The 14,494-nt window shown below is 52.8% G+C and overlaps 1 protein-coding gene across 1 annotated transcript in view; it reads right to left on the bottom strand.

The window, feature by feature from the left end:
* Nucleotides 1-2,010: 2,010 nt before the first annotated feature.
* Nucleotides 2,011-14,494, bottom strand: part of MED12 (mediator complex subunit 12) — a 34,945-nt gene continuing 22,461 nt past the window's right edge. The window contains exons 27-44 of the mRNA XM_026040923.1: nt 14,133-14,312; nt 13,880-13,951; nt 13,411-13,571; nt 13,162-13,323; nt 12,970-13,081; nt 12,636-12,725; nt 12,088-12,197; nt 11,426-11,561; nt 10,996-11,157; nt 10,088-10,465; nt 9,531-9,675; nt 9,143-9,348; nt 8,669-8,749; nt 8,214-8,431; nt 7,435-7,597; nt 4,403-4,579; nt 4,177-4,258; nt 2,011-2,448 (exon numbers count right to left, since the gene is read on the bottom strand). Coding sequence (XP_025896708.1) covers nt 2,405-2,448; nt 4,177-4,258; nt 4,403-4,579; nt 7,435-7,597; nt 8,214-8,431; nt 8,669-8,749; nt 9,143-9,348; nt 9,531-9,675; nt 10,088-10,465; nt 10,996-11,157; nt 11,426-11,561; nt 12,088-12,197; nt 12,636-12,725; nt 12,970-13,081; nt 13,162-13,323; nt 13,411-13,571; nt 13,880-13,951; nt 14,133-14,312 — 2,679 coding nt within the window. The 3' untranslated portion in view covers nt 2,011-2,404. The remainder of the gene's footprint in view (nt 2,449-4,176; nt 4,259-4,402; nt 4,580-7,434; nt 7,598-8,213; nt 8,432-8,668; nt 8,750-9,142; nt 9,349-9,530; nt 9,676-10,087; nt 10,466-10,995; nt 11,158-11,425; nt 11,562-12,087; nt 12,198-12,635; nt 12,726-12,969; nt 13,082-13,161; nt 13,324-13,410; nt 13,572-13,879; nt 13,952-14,132; nt 14,313-14,494) is intronic.

Below are 14,494 nucleotides of genomic sequence, written 5' to 3'. Positions count from 1 at the left end.
CCCGTTCGGTGCCGGGGAGCGGCGCCCGGCTCCGCAGTGTCCCGGGGGAGCGGCGCCCGGCACCGCAGCGCCCCGGTACCGCATCATCTTGGTACCGCGTCAGCCCGGGACCGCATCACCCGGCATCGCATCGGCTTGGTACCGCACCGCCCTGGTGCTGCATCACCCTGCTATTGCATTGTCCTGGTACTGCATCACCCGGCACCGCATTGCTCCGGTACCACATCTTCCCAGGGGAGCATCACCCTGGTACCACATCGCCCCGGCCCCGCATCACCCCAGCATCACATTGCCCTGGTACCACATCACCCCAGTACCACATCTTCCCAGGGGAGCATCGCCCCAGTGCCACATTACTCTGGTACCACATCACTCTGGTACCACATCGCGCCAGTACCGCGTTGTCCCAGGAACACATCACCCTGGTACCACAGCATCCTGGTACCACATCACTCCGGTACCACAGCGCTCTGGGAGAACCTCATCCCAGCACTGCAGCACCCTGGTACTGCACCAGCCCCGTACCACATCTCCCCAGGAACACACAGCCCTGGCACTGCATCGCCCTGGTACCGCATTATGCAGGTACCACGTTGCCTGGTACCACACGACCTCAGCACCACGTTATGCTGGTACCACAGCACCCTGGTATCACATTGACCCAATACCACATCCTTCAGGTCTGTACAACCCTGGTATCGCACTGTCCCGGTACCACATCAGCCTGTTACCAATGCCATGAGGTACCACATTGCCCCAGTACCACATCAGCCTGGTACCAAGAGGTACCACATGGCGCCGGTACCACTTCAGCCTGGTCCTGTGCCATGGGAACTACACGGCTCCAGTGGGGGCCTTGCTGCTCCTCTCCTGCTGGATGGGATCCCAGCCCCGGGCCCTGCCCACGGTGAGCAGCACCGTGGCACCCAGCGGATGCCGAGGGCTGCGGCCGTTCAGCAATGGGCAGCGTGTGGTGAAAGCCCCAGTGCCCCAGAAGGAGAGGGAGGGCCTGGGAGCTGCCAGGCCTGCTTAAAACTTGTTTTAAATCATGGCCTTGAGGCCCCTGCTCTGGTCCCTGCAGCTCGGGAGCTCCCTGCACCAGCAGCAGCCTCCAGGCAGCCCAGGGCTGTGCATGGGGGCAGCGCTGCCATCCCAGGTGCCCATCCAGGGGGTATTTTGCAGGGCAGGGGCAACAGGGGCTGGGGGAGCCTCTTGCACCCGGTCAGCAGCTGGGGTCCCAGGGGCATTGCGGCACCGGGGCTGCCTCCCGGCATGAGCGGAGCCTGCTGTGCCCGGCCCAGCGCTGCCCGTCCCTCCTGCCCACCCTGTGGCTGCAGCAGGCGGTGGCCGCGATGCTGCCCGGCACAGGGGCTGGTGCCGAGGGGACTGCGAGCGGAGGCTGGAGCTGCCTCCAGCCCTGGCAGCGATGCCGCGGGACAAGGAGCCGGATTTGTTGCTCTTGGGGACCGTTGGAGCATGGGGAGGAGCGGCTGCAGGGAGGGACAGCACTGCAAGCGACCCTCTGCTCTCTGTAATGGCAGGGTCTGTCTCCAACAGCCCCGGCTGCGCACAGGCCTGGCTGGTGCCACCTTGGGGCTCACGTGCAGCTCAGCAGCTGCATGGTGACTGCAGGCTGGGGCCGATCTGGGCACAGGCACCACGGACGGGCAGCAGCTGCTTCCTAAGGCAGCAGCAGCGAGGGCACCTGGCAGAGGGTCAGCACAAGAGCCATGGCAGGGACCGCAGACAAGCTGCAAGGATGCAGCTTGGGCTGGGGTTGCACCAAGCACAGGAGGAGAAAGAGCCCCTGCTAGCACCACGTAACAATAACAGTCCAGACCAGCTTCTTTACTCCCTTAGCCCCTTTTCCCACTGCTTACCCCGAGCAGCACCCTTTCAAAAAGGGCAGAAACACAGATCTGGGTTCCAGCAAGAAAGATGCTGCACGGTGGTGCTGCGGGGAGCGGGGAGGAGCTCCGAGGAGGAAGGCAGGCTCTCGATACACACTCCTTTTGCAAAGTAAGCTCTCTGTATTCATCCGAGAATGTCTGCAGTACAGGGTTCTTCTGGTATAAATAAAGTACAAAATTTTACAATGTCTTAATCATTATTTTAACAAAAATACTAAAAACGGAGTAAAAACTGAAACAAAAAAGGGGGAAGGGAGACTACCGGCCACAAGGGATCTCCATAAACATTTGTAGAAATTGGATAGTAAAAACGCTTTCTCTGTACAATAAAACCATCTTCCTGGCATCTCCCTGCGAGAGGGGCAGCGGCGGCACTCGAGGCACCAGCCTGGAAAGGGAGCTCGGGAGCAGCCCCAGCTTGTGCATCAGGGTGACGAGGCTGCATCTGGTCCACACGGATGTCTCCCTCCTGGATCAGGCCCCAGGGCCACGGATCAGTAGCGGCCAAAGGGGTTGTTGTTCTGCTGGGTCTGTGTGTCTGTTGAGAGGAAAGCAGAGTTTAGAGGGGCCGGCTTTGGTCCCGCAAGAAGATTCCCCTTCCCACAGTATCATGAGCAGGGAGTCCACTACTAGCCAGCTGGAGGGTGAGGCTAGATGCAAGTTATTGCTGTATTTTGAAAGGAAAATAGCCCTGTGTGTATGCACAGCACCTGTGGCCACCCGAGCTGCTCTGTCAGCTAATGGCAAACACTTACCTTGAAGAAAACACTCAAATCACAGAACAGATGAAGGTTTAAGAGCTCCAGAGGTCAGACCAGTGCAACAAAAACTAGCCTGGCTCCTTGTCAGTATCTAGGGACAAATCAAGACTTATCTGGCACATTACTTGCCTTCAAGCTCAACACCCTTCCTGTATCTACACAGAGTTCTCCATGTGATGGCTCTTTTCTACCAGGCCTCTGTAGCTCAGCCCAATCAAAGGTCCACAGCTCAATTGCTTCTTGAGCTTTGGTTGGATTTGAGCTGATATTTCAGCTCAAAGCCAGCTACCTTTTCACTGACGAATGTCCATATAGCAGAGGAGCAGCAGAGGGTCCTGGATCACTTAGGAATCATCACTTAGATGCAGGACATCACTTAGAGCAAGAGTCTGCATAGAAAACATGCTCAGAGGACCTGCGGGGTCACCAAGAGGGCTGGGAACACTGCAGTTATAGTTGAGCCTCACAAATTTGCAAGCTGTAGAGAGGCACACAGATTTTCTCCCGAGAGCCCATCCGCATTTCACACTGCAGGCCAAATACAAAGCAACCCCTGCAGCTGGGCTGGTCCTCTCTCCTCTCCAGCCCTGCAGCACAACTCCACGTTCAGCACATCCACGGCCTCAGGAATTCTTGTCCTGCTCCAACAGGGAGCTCTGAGTTTCTGTCCCGCTTTCTCTCCACCCCAGACACTAGGAATAAGGACTCCAGATGGCTCCTGGGGGAGCTGCTGCAAACCCAGCGAGGCAGCGCGGAAGCTGCACGTTGACACACGGCTGCACTGGGCCCACGCACCCATTCCCTATAAAACTCCTCTCCGTTTGCTGTACAGAAAAGACACGAAAATATTCTGCTACAAGCAGATTCTTACATGAGGGCTTCCTATACTTAAACGTCCTGGCTAGGATCCTCACGCAGGCTTGTGGCCTGTGACTCAGACTACTTGGAAATGCTTAAGTGGCATTAAAATTCCCATTTTTTTGGTCTCAAGTGCCAAGAATCTGCTGTCAGGGAACAAGTGTAAGCACTATTGTTTGGCCATTATTTATTACAGACATTTATCAGCTACGAGTGCTATACATATGACAAAGAAACACCTCCACCTCCGACTGTCTCCAGCACTTCCCAGGCACAAGCCCATTCTGAGAAACACTCAGTTTAAAGAAACTGGACTAACAAGTAGATAGAGCAAACCTGACAGCTGCATTTTCACTTGACATTGAATTACCAGCCTCCAAATCCCTGTCTGCCATAAAAATGATGGCCCAGCAAAGAAAGGGTCAGTTCCCAGCCACCAAGTTCCAAGCTCCCACCCCGTATATGGGTACGGCTGGCACAGCGTGACACTCGATGCACTGCAAAGGGCCACGCAGTGTCTGTCTGTCTGCGGGGTGTTTTCACAGCATCCCTGGAGCCTCAGAGGCCTTCCCTACCTCTTTGCATCGGGGCAATGTGGAATGGCAGGGGAGGAGAGTAGGGACAGGGTCGAGAACCCCCAGGCTTACTGGAGAGCTGCTGCTGAAGCTGCCGGACCAGGGCAGCCGTTTGCTGCTGCTGCTGCGTCTGCTGCAGGCCCTGGCGCTGGAACTGCAAGGAGAGAAACGTGGTTAGAGCCTCGCTGCCCGGCCCGGCACTTGGGAAGCACCGGGAAGCGCAAGGGGGAGGATGCAGGGGGAGCCCCGCTGGCCTCGTGCCGGGCTGCCACGTCCCTCTGCCTCGGGGGACACTCACAATGGGCTGCTGGGGGGGAAGCGCCTGCATCCCCAGCCCCGGGGGCTGTCCCTGCGCCTGGGGCTGCGGCACCGCCGAGACCTGCGCCTGCTGCTGCGGCTGCGCCTGCTGTTGCTGCTGCTGCTGTTGCTGCTGTTGTTGCTGTTGCTGCTGCTGCTGTTGTTGTTGCTGCTGCTGCTGCTGCTGCGAAGACAAAGCAAGATTGTCAGGGACACACGTGGACCATGCACATTGCAACGTAGCACGGAGATGTTACGATGTTGATGTGTCCTCTTGCACCACTCTCCTTTGCGGGTACCTCAGACACACACATTTCACACGGGCCCTGCCCCAGCCTGAGACACAGAATGAGCCACAAGTGCCATTCATCTATAAGATGAGAACTCAACAGGTAGGAAGGAGCTACAGGTCTGCTGCTCAGCCAGGGAATGGCAGGAGCAAACACTGTAAGAAGAGCCAGCAGCACCAGCAGGAACCTGGAGAGGCTGCCGAGCCCATCTCCTGCCTGCAGGCAAGACCAGCAGCACCTGTGTCACTGAGGATGTGTCCACTCGTACTGAGGATGTGTCCACTCATACTCTACAGGTCCCCCGAGATACCAACACAGCCCCCCAGGACCTCCCTGAGCACTCTGCTCCAGGTCACAGCTACTCCTACTGCTTCGGTTTCCCTCATCCCCATCTAGAATCTCTCATGCTATGAGTGAAGGTCATTTATTGTTCTACAGCCAAAGGACATAAATACTTTTTTTCTTGAATTCAAGACAATCATGGTGACTTGTATCTCCTCGTTTCCTCTTTTCTAACCCCCAATCCAAAGCCCAGCTATTTGATCCTCTCCTCTGACACATTCACCAACTCTTCAACTTCTCTTGCTGCTCTTCAGCAGGGACGAGCACCAAAGTGGGTCAGATATCCGACCTGGAGGCTGCCACGAGTGTTCATGGCAGGAAGTCTATTCAGCTTGCTGAGCTTGCAAAAGACAGAACCCACAAATCCCAAGCATTTTCACTTCTAGAAATCAGTTTGATTTAGGATTTCAAACATTTGCCCTTCCTGTAAAGGCTGCTTTGAACTCACTAGATAAAGAGAAAAGTTTCTAGCAGAAACAGAAAACTACAGATGTTATCACACAAAGCATGGTGATACTAGGTACAACCCTGATCACCAGCTCAAAGGGTAAGCTTCAAGCCTTGAACAGGCATAGAAAACAAAGATCATCAGGAAAATGGACAATTTCTTACAAGAGAAGGTTAAAAACAACAAAAAAGAACCAAAGTGACCTTCAGAGGATGCAAATGCTCCCAAGGAAGGCACTGGGCAAACATCAGGAAGAGAGCAGAGTCAGTAAACAACAGGACACAGATGATAATAACGGTTGGATAAAAGAACTCATCCCAAATCCTTGGATCAAGGATTCTGTCCATCAAAGGACAGAGTTTGTAGAACAGCCTAACTTCTATTTTAAACCAGTTTGGCTACCGCTGCTAGAAGGCGGACATGCGACTGAATGAGCATGGAGACGGACCCCTTCTGACCTCATGTTCTACCTTCTTAACACTGACGATCAGGCAGGAAAGGTTGGAACAACTGGGCTTCAGGTGAGAGAAGAAGAGAAAAGGGGAGATCCAGGTCTCCACATTTGCCTTCAAATGACTGAGCCATTCATGTCCATTGGCTGTAGTACAAGAAACAGCCTTAAATCATCGTGGGTTGGTGATCAACCAACCTCATTCTCAACCCAGGCAACACTAGCCAAAATACCATTCTTCCTTTCCATCATGACAGCCAACTCAAGCACCAGGAGGGTTTTACATCTGGGCTTCCTGATATCACAGCAAGAATCACCTGTAACAGAGGAGATTCTGCCACCTCCACCCACACACACATTTTTTATTTACTGAGCAACCAAACATCAGCTAAAACTAGAAGGTAAATGAAGTTACTGAGCTAGGACAAGTGGCATGCCTGAGTAATGCTCTTTTCCTAAACATGAGTGATGGAGAATGCTAAAAAAGACACAGTGAATAGTCAGGAAGTGCTATTCATCAAGAGGACTAAGAACTGCTGACCACGCCACAGGCAGCCTCGTGTCCAGGGCAAGGCAGCAATTCACAAGTTCCGCTGACTGTGGCTCTCTGCAGATACCATCTCCATGCACAGGCACCTTGAGAAGTGCCCAGCACTGAAACAGAGGTTCTGCTTGCTCTGCACCACGTAATATCTGCCCACAGCTTCCAGGCTTGCCAGGCTTTGTGATAAGGGGCACAATTTGGCAAGTAACCCACAAAATCCCTCTTTAGTATTTTCTTACCATTCAATCCATTCCTATAATTATAAAAAAACATATTTATACCTGTATTACTTTAGGATATGGGTATTTAATATTCATCCCACCAGTATGTACATCCATGGGGTACTCATCTCTGTTGACATGCATCTGTGAACTCCTCTGTACCTAGAGTTAGGTCTGACCACTCACGTTGCCCAGCTTAACAGCAGCCACTGTGAGATGTGGAGGACATGCACGATTCACACCAGGTCTCCTTCCACTGGGAACCGTGGCAGACACTTCGGTCTGGTGAAAATGCAGACATGCTCCTAGAAATTATTTTGTAAGGAACAACTCTATCTGCCCTGGGGTGGACATGGGGATTTTCATTCTATTTCTGGCTACCGTAAAACTGACTTCTGAGGCAGCGAGGCTTTTGCACAATCTCCTGGGCTCAGCTGGAGCTGGACAAAGTGCAATGCAGGCCACAGGGCACTGAACAGGCTCTTGCTGTTCCTAACTTTTCTTCAGTTCATGCTGAGTGACTGGCAAATGGCAGCACAGCAAGTCCCTTCATTAGGAGACTGGACAACTCAAAGGAAGGGACAACTGCCTAGCAAATGATTACAGACAGCCCCCAAGAGAGCTGACATCCCTCCTGGCACGGAGAGGCGGCCACAGCATCGCTTCGGCAGAGGTAAGGAGCGCTCAGCAAGCCCTCTCTGGCTCCAGTGGCCTTCTCCACGTCACCAGTCACTCACCCTCAGCATCTGCTGCTGCTGCTGTTGCTGCTGCCTCAGGTACTGCTGCTGCTGCTGGTCGGGCAGTATCTGGCTGGGGCGGATTCCTGAGGGGACTCCTTGTGCACCCAAATGGTTCATCCCACTCATCATGGGAGTCTGTTGGATCGACTGGTGAGGAAACCTGCAGGAAGCAAGGGCATTAATGACCGTGGAGTGAAAGCTTCATGGGCTGCTTTCTTCTTTAATCCAAACCCAGTTTCTGCCATCGACACCACAGCCCCAACAGCCCCTGTAGCCCTTGCTACCTCTCTGCAGAGAGGGCAGGGGACACCAGGGCCCTTCAGAGCTTCATCCAACCCGGTTTAAGAAGCTCCAAGTGCCTACATTCAGCCCACTCTTCCGCAGTTTCCCTGCTGGATGTATCCTGCCCAGGAGCAGCGGGAGCCCCATGCTCTAGCCCCTAGTGAGTGATCAGCTGACCAGATTCAAATTGAAAACAGACTTTCCCAGCTCATTTGCCTCATACTTCCCAATTTCATCTTTTCTGGCTGGTAACACTGTCTCCTGCCTGCAGTTGGCATCTCTCCGAATTTCCTCCTGTCTCTCTGTTTCTTCCCAGAACTGAAAGCTGGAAAAAGATGTTCCCTTGAGGATGCAAAGGACTCAGATGCTGAACCACACAGCATGGAAAACAACAGGCTTTTCACAGATTGCTATTAGGACTGACTAAACTGGGAGACGGGAAGGCCCTGATGAAATGCAAACTGCTTCTTAGCATCCATTAGGGTGGGAGGTACCTCTGTGTGTTGCCCAAGGTGTGCCCGTAGCCTGGGGCCTGCTGGTGCACGTAGCCACTTGGTCTCTGCTGCATCTGTCTAACGGGGTCCACCAGGGCTGGGTTGGAGCTGGGGTGGGAATTCTGATAGGGCTGCCCAGAGTAGGTAGGAGGTACCATGGTGCCCGACTGGGATGGGTGCTGCTGGAGGCCTATGTGGGAGACGTAAGGTGTGTAACCCTGAAATGAAATAAAACAACAAAAAAAGAAGCTTTGTCAGCAATGGGGTATAAAAAAGAAACGGAAGCAAAGGAGAGCAAGCAGCTCTGTTACAGTGCTGCCAGGAGGCTGCTCCCCTCTGGGATTTGAATTTGCCTTAGCTAGTGAATGAATGAAAAGAGCTGAGCCATATCAGGACTGAGGAGCCCTATGCCCTGTGGAGACGTCCCAATCTTACTTGGGGTCACTATCACTTACCTGGGAAGGCTGCAGTGCTCCATAGGACGGGGTTGGAGCCATCTGGCGCACTGTCTGCTGCCCCATCATGCCCTGGCCCTGCTGGAAGGCAAAGAAAACACTTTTTTTTCCCCCCCTCCAGAATCACCAAACCAGACAGACAGCTTCACTGTAAGCCCACCAGGCTGCTTTCTGCTTCCCTCAACCTTGGTGAAATAGGTCACCAGAATCCCCACCATCCCTCTGCCAGGAATGTGCCCCCTCTCACTGCCCAGTTGTTACTGAAGAACCTGGGACATCTGTGGCCATCTTCACCAACACCATTAGTGACGTGTGCCCAACAAACGGGCTGCTATCCAGAGGGACAGACCTAACAACAGCTTTCCAGGGCAGAAACACAGACAGGGTTGGAGAGTTCTGGCCAGAATGGACAGCCCTCGTGTATGGCTATGTCGTGCTGTGCCAGGCAAGGACAGCAGCACAGCCCAGACTTACCAGCTTCGCCTGTAGCTGCTGCCTCAGGATCTGCCCCTGGGACACTGGGGGCTGCTGTCTGTACACGGCGGGCTTGTAGGAGGGGTCAAGGCCCATCATGCTCCCCATCCCTGAAGGCAGCACCCCACTGTAGGGAGGGCGGCTCTGAACAAGCTTCCCCAGTGGCATCCGCACCGGTCTGTAGGACGTATCCAGGCGAGGGCCTCCTGCAGGAACAGATGGACTAGTTACGTGCTATTGCTGAGCCCTGCAGCTCCAGAATGGCACTTCACCACACCTGCATACACATCAGGCAGAAGCAAGTGCGTGTAGGACCATCTTGTAGAAAGAGGTCTCACAAGACAGTCCTGAAGAAGTGCAATGGGCTCACCTTCTCCCTCTCACCTACCTGCGGGAAGAGGCTGATTTTGGGCATAAAGACCCATTGGGGATTGCCCATACGCCAGTCTAGACACAGTGCTTCCTGGCTGGTGGTGCAGGAGATCTGTGGGCATGCTGACTCCATAGGAAACTCCCCGGCCCAGCACAAAATCCTGCAAGGAGGAAAGGGAAAAAAATATAGAAAGAAAGGTCATCGTGCACGGGGAATTTACAGCTGAATCACGAGTATAAGCGAATCAAAGTCCAAACGAGGAAGCCCAGGCTGCTATCCAAGATGGGCAGTCTCTTGGACGAAGCATTTGTCCTACTCTAGGGCAGAGAGAAAGACAGAACACCAGCACTCCCAGATGAGAGAAAAAATATATAGATATTTTGATGGAAATATATATTTTTTGATGGAAATATATATATATATATTTTAATGGAAATATTTTTATGGAAATGGATATATATATCCATCACTACACTGCTCTCTGCTCCCAGGTCCTCCAGAAGACGCAAAGGAGTTTCTGTGAGCAGTAGGCTTGGCCAAGGAAGGCCTGTAGCTGTTGGGCAGCCAATTACCTCACTCTTGCTGGCAGACTGGTTGCGTTTCTTTGCTTTGCTCTGCTTCTTCTTGCGTTCTTCAGTAGACGTGGCAGGATTGGAGCTTGTCTTGTCAGCCTTGGTGGGTTCCACAGCCTTCTTCTCAGGTTCTAGAGCCACAGGTGTAGGAGGCTCTTCCTCTTCGGGTGGCAGTGGCAAAGGCTCTAGGTAGTAGCTGCGGGGCTTGGGTTTCAAGTGTGTGTGGTACAGGAGAAGCCTTTGCTGCTCTTCAAACCTGGACACCCTGCGATCCACACGGACTGTCCCAAACCATCCCCAGGACAGGGGGGCTGAGTGCTTCAAGCCCTCAAAGAGGTCCCAAGGAGAAATCTTCTGCTTCGTAGAGACTTGCAAACCCTTTACATGAAAAAAAAAAGCCTCTGTTACTTGTTCAGCAGACCTCACCGAGTGTGTCCCAAACAGCAGCACTTGCTTCTGGTCCATGCTCTTCCACACAGCAAAGCAGTCATTCCTAAAGGCTTCCATCAATAACTGCTCCTCTTTCCAGCAATGAAACATTTTCTCTGCCCATGTCCTGTTAAAGGCTGGCACTGCACAGTAAATCATGCAGTAGGGATTACGGACTTCTCCTCATGGCTCTGGATGGGCACAGGCACAAACCTCAGATTTAAATAACCTCTCAGGCCAGAACAACATGCATCACTCAGCATTAGCAAGCATTAACACCTAATTTTGCCCTCTTTGGCCACGGCTGGGTGCCAGCTTGGTGGTGTGCAGCCAGCCATATCAAGCTCAGCATACAACACAGCGTGCAGCACACAGAGGGAAGGCTCCCTCTGTGAACACCAAGCAGGGAAGGCTCCAAGTTTCAGATGGCAAATGACATCTGCATATAGTTGTAACACAGAAAACAGAACTTCACTTACCTCCTTCTTGAAGATGGAGTCAAAGCCAGCAATTTTATTGCCTTTGGTGTCAATGAGAGATCCCTGAGGTTCACAGGTGATGACATCTCGGGTTTGCTTGGGAAGGGGAAGTAGCTGTCGCACCTTCTCCAGGCTGTCAGACTGCCGGTCACCCAGCTCCTTCTACACAGCAGGAGCAGAGCAGCCTTCAAGAACTGCTCACAAAAAAGCACCCAGACCCCATCTGTGCCTCTACTAGGGTCACCTTCCATCCCCTACCACCCATTATCACCTACCACCTTTGCACCCTTCACCCCCAATGCCCATGAAGTCATAGGGGCAACTATCACGGCCTAAGTGGTACCTTACGTGAGACCCAGACCAATCTGCATGGTTGGGCCACTGTGACACAGCACTCGCAGCTCCCCAGCAAGGGCCCAGCACCTCTCACCCTGAGTTTTTTGACCAGATTCATGTAGGCCCGTTTGTTCTCCTCCATGCTGCCTTGAGAGATGCTGGACATATCAGCAGCCAAGGTGCCGTTGATGAGAACGCTCAGCATGTCCAACACCGTGGTGAAGAGCTCGCTGTTGGTCAGACAAAACAAGGCTGAAGTCACAGGAGAAGCAGATACAAAGCTTCTGCTGTCACAGTAGCAGAATATTAGACGTTTGAGAGCACTGCCTATGCACAGAAATGTCAAGCCCCCGAGCACAAGACACTTCATTGCACGCTGCGCTGCTTCCATGCTTCTTCCACATGGAGGAAGCACTCTTCAGTTTAACCTCCCACATTTAGTCCTTTCTTTAACCAACCCAGGATGCTAACGTTTCAGTCAACTGCAACGTCACAGATTAAGACTGGCCTCCTGTCCACCCATTCCGTTTCTCTAAATAGTTGGTACCTTCAGGGACAACCAAAGGGAGTTGAGCTCAAGCTCTTCCCATCTTTTCTGTTTGCATCTGGAAACACAAGTTTGTGTTTCTTTCACTCCAAGGTCCCTTTTGGCCACGACGGTATTTCTGACAGTGTCCAGTGAGACAACAAGCTCACACCAGAAAGGGGCTGCCTCCCTAGGGAAATGTACTGATCAGAAGCCAGCCAGAAAGTTACTTGTTTGACTGCATGTCCACAGTGCCACTGCTGATGATGTCCAGGAGAAGCACAGCCCATTCAGTCGTCTGCTGTGTACTCCGTTGAACTGTGTCAAACATTCCTCCCACCTGGCAGGGAAGAACAGTTTAGAGTCACAGGTACAGCAAGAAGAAATGCTAAGATTAGAAAGCGAGACAGGAGCCTAAATCGGATCAACTCCTCTGCTACAGCAACTCCTACAAGGGCTGAAAGGAACTGCTGTCAGCAGAACAAACCTCAGACATAAGCGGCAGTGCTGTGGACTCCAGAGGTATTGAAGGGGGAAGACAATGCTGTGACCAGCCTGCACAGCAGGTCTCCAACAGAAACCGTTTCTGTGGATCCCACCCTGGCCAAATAGAGCAATGAGTTTCTCCACACACTCCATCCACAAAGGCCTCAGGACTTAGAAGCAGCTGGGATGTCCCTCCTCAAGAGGTAGATAGTCCCCTCAGTGCACCCTTGCTCAGAAAAAGGGTAGAGGACTCCTTACCCCACATAGTTAACACCCTCTTTTGGCTGCTCACCAAATTCAGTCGGAGTTTCAGGGCCTCATGCATCAATTGTTTGGCTTTGCAGTCATCTTGGTACTGATCTTCCCGCCAGTTGGTAACAATCTAAGAGATTTAGGAGAGGGAGTCTCAGGAGCTGGACCATGAAGTTTATAGTGGCAACACAAGCTGCTCTCTATCCAGTAATTGAGGAGAAAACCAGCTGGAGTACTCTGCCCTGACTGGGATAAGGCCTTCACCTTACTGAGCACACACTCAGGTAGACAGCATTCACAGAGGACACATCCAGTAGCCAGCTTGGTGAGGTGAGAGCCCTTGAGGAAAACGAGGGGAGAAGCAAGACACCTACCTGCTGGACTTGGCTGTACAGAGAGGTGAGGAGACCTTCCCGCTGCTCATCCTGTCCTTTCAAGCACGTTAGCACCAGTGACAGAAAGGGCTGCTGGCTGAGGAGGGACATGCTGCAGAGAGAAGAGCGAGGGAGTGTGCTGCCAGGCCGCAGGGTCAGCGCAGCCAGCGCTGCCCCTGCCCCAGGACTCACCTTTTCTGCTTCTGGCGGTCCCGCTCTTTGCGGGATGATGACCCCAGGTGCTGTCCTTTCTCCAGCTCCTCCCCAGCAGCTTTCAGCACATGTCCTTGCACTGATGTCGGAAGCTTGGCAATCAGAGGGGCTACCAACCACACTCCCGACCTCTCCAGGGAGCTGTGACAACAGTGAGGAAAAGCAGTTTGTCACCCAACCCACGATGCAGACACGTCTACAAGACAGCCTCAAGCTGGGCCCACCTACCTGAGGATGGGTTTGGATTTGTTGCTGGCAGGCGTAGCGCTTGCTGAGCTACCTATACTGTTGATTCCATTGCCCGCAGAGCTAGCAGAGCTGGTCTCTGCTGACTGCTGAAATACCTCAATGGTGGCCTTGGCTATATTTTCCAGCAAGGAGTTCATTTCCTGGAGACAGGGCAAAGGAAGAGAAGAGAGCTAAGCCTTTCTCCGAGAGCACCCACTGACAGGGCCTGCACACACAAACATGCAGTGCAAATCCAGCCAGCAAATTGTCCCACAACTGCTGCTCTTGGAATCTCAGCCTCGCCTGATCCTCTTTATCCCTGGCTATCACCAGACTCACCCATCCATACTCTTTGTTTGCTTTCTCCACGTTCTCATTTCTGCTAGGCCACCTCCCCACCACTTCACAGGTAGCCACTCCAACACTAACAACACACATCCCCATGTGGGGACACTGAGCAGTAACTCACATTATTTGCTGTCTGCTTAATCATGAGCTGCAGCTCCAGCGAGGACTGCCTCATGGTCCACTGGTCCAGATTCTGCAACACAAACATACTTGAGATGAGTCCTCATCTCAGTTCGACCTATGTCCTCAGCCTACCCTCAGCTCCCTTGGTAACATACGTCACATCCCTCAGAGAGGTCTGTGTTTTGGACAAACACATTTTAATACCACACTAAATTACTAGGACCCTCTTGGGCTCTGTCAGGACCCTGCACCTGTAGGATTCGTTTAATCCTCTGCCGCTGAGGATTTTCTCCCTCCTCGTTGTCCAGCAGTCGGTGCGGGTAGCAGATCAGCTGCATCAACCTCTGAGCCTGGGTGCTGCTCAGGACAGGATCCTGCAAGTCATTGCTGTCTTCACAGAGGGACTTGAGACATCGCTCACCTACCCACTCCTGCAGGACAAGCACAGGGAGGCAGGGTCAGCACGGACTCACTGGCGTTTCTGTCTTCAGCCTCAAGGACATCAGAGGAACACACGAAACTCCCAAGAACCTCACAGGAACAGGGTCTGAAATGTCTGACAATTACTTATCTTCATGAATTGTACTGTCTTGATTTGAGAAGCATCAGATGT

This window comes from Nothoprocta perdicaria, unplaced genomic scaffold (assembly GCF_003342845.1).
Source record: "Nothoprocta perdicaria isolate Ctin4 unplaced genomic scaffold, notPer1 scaffold_270, whole genome shotgun sequence".
In the NCBI taxonomy this organism is placed as follows: domain Eukaryota; kingdom Metazoa; phylum Chordata; class Aves; order Tinamiformes; family Tinamidae; genus Nothoprocta; species Nothoprocta perdicaria.
Note: the sequence above shows the minus strand (reverse complement) of the source record. Positions and strands in the feature narration are given on the sequence as shown.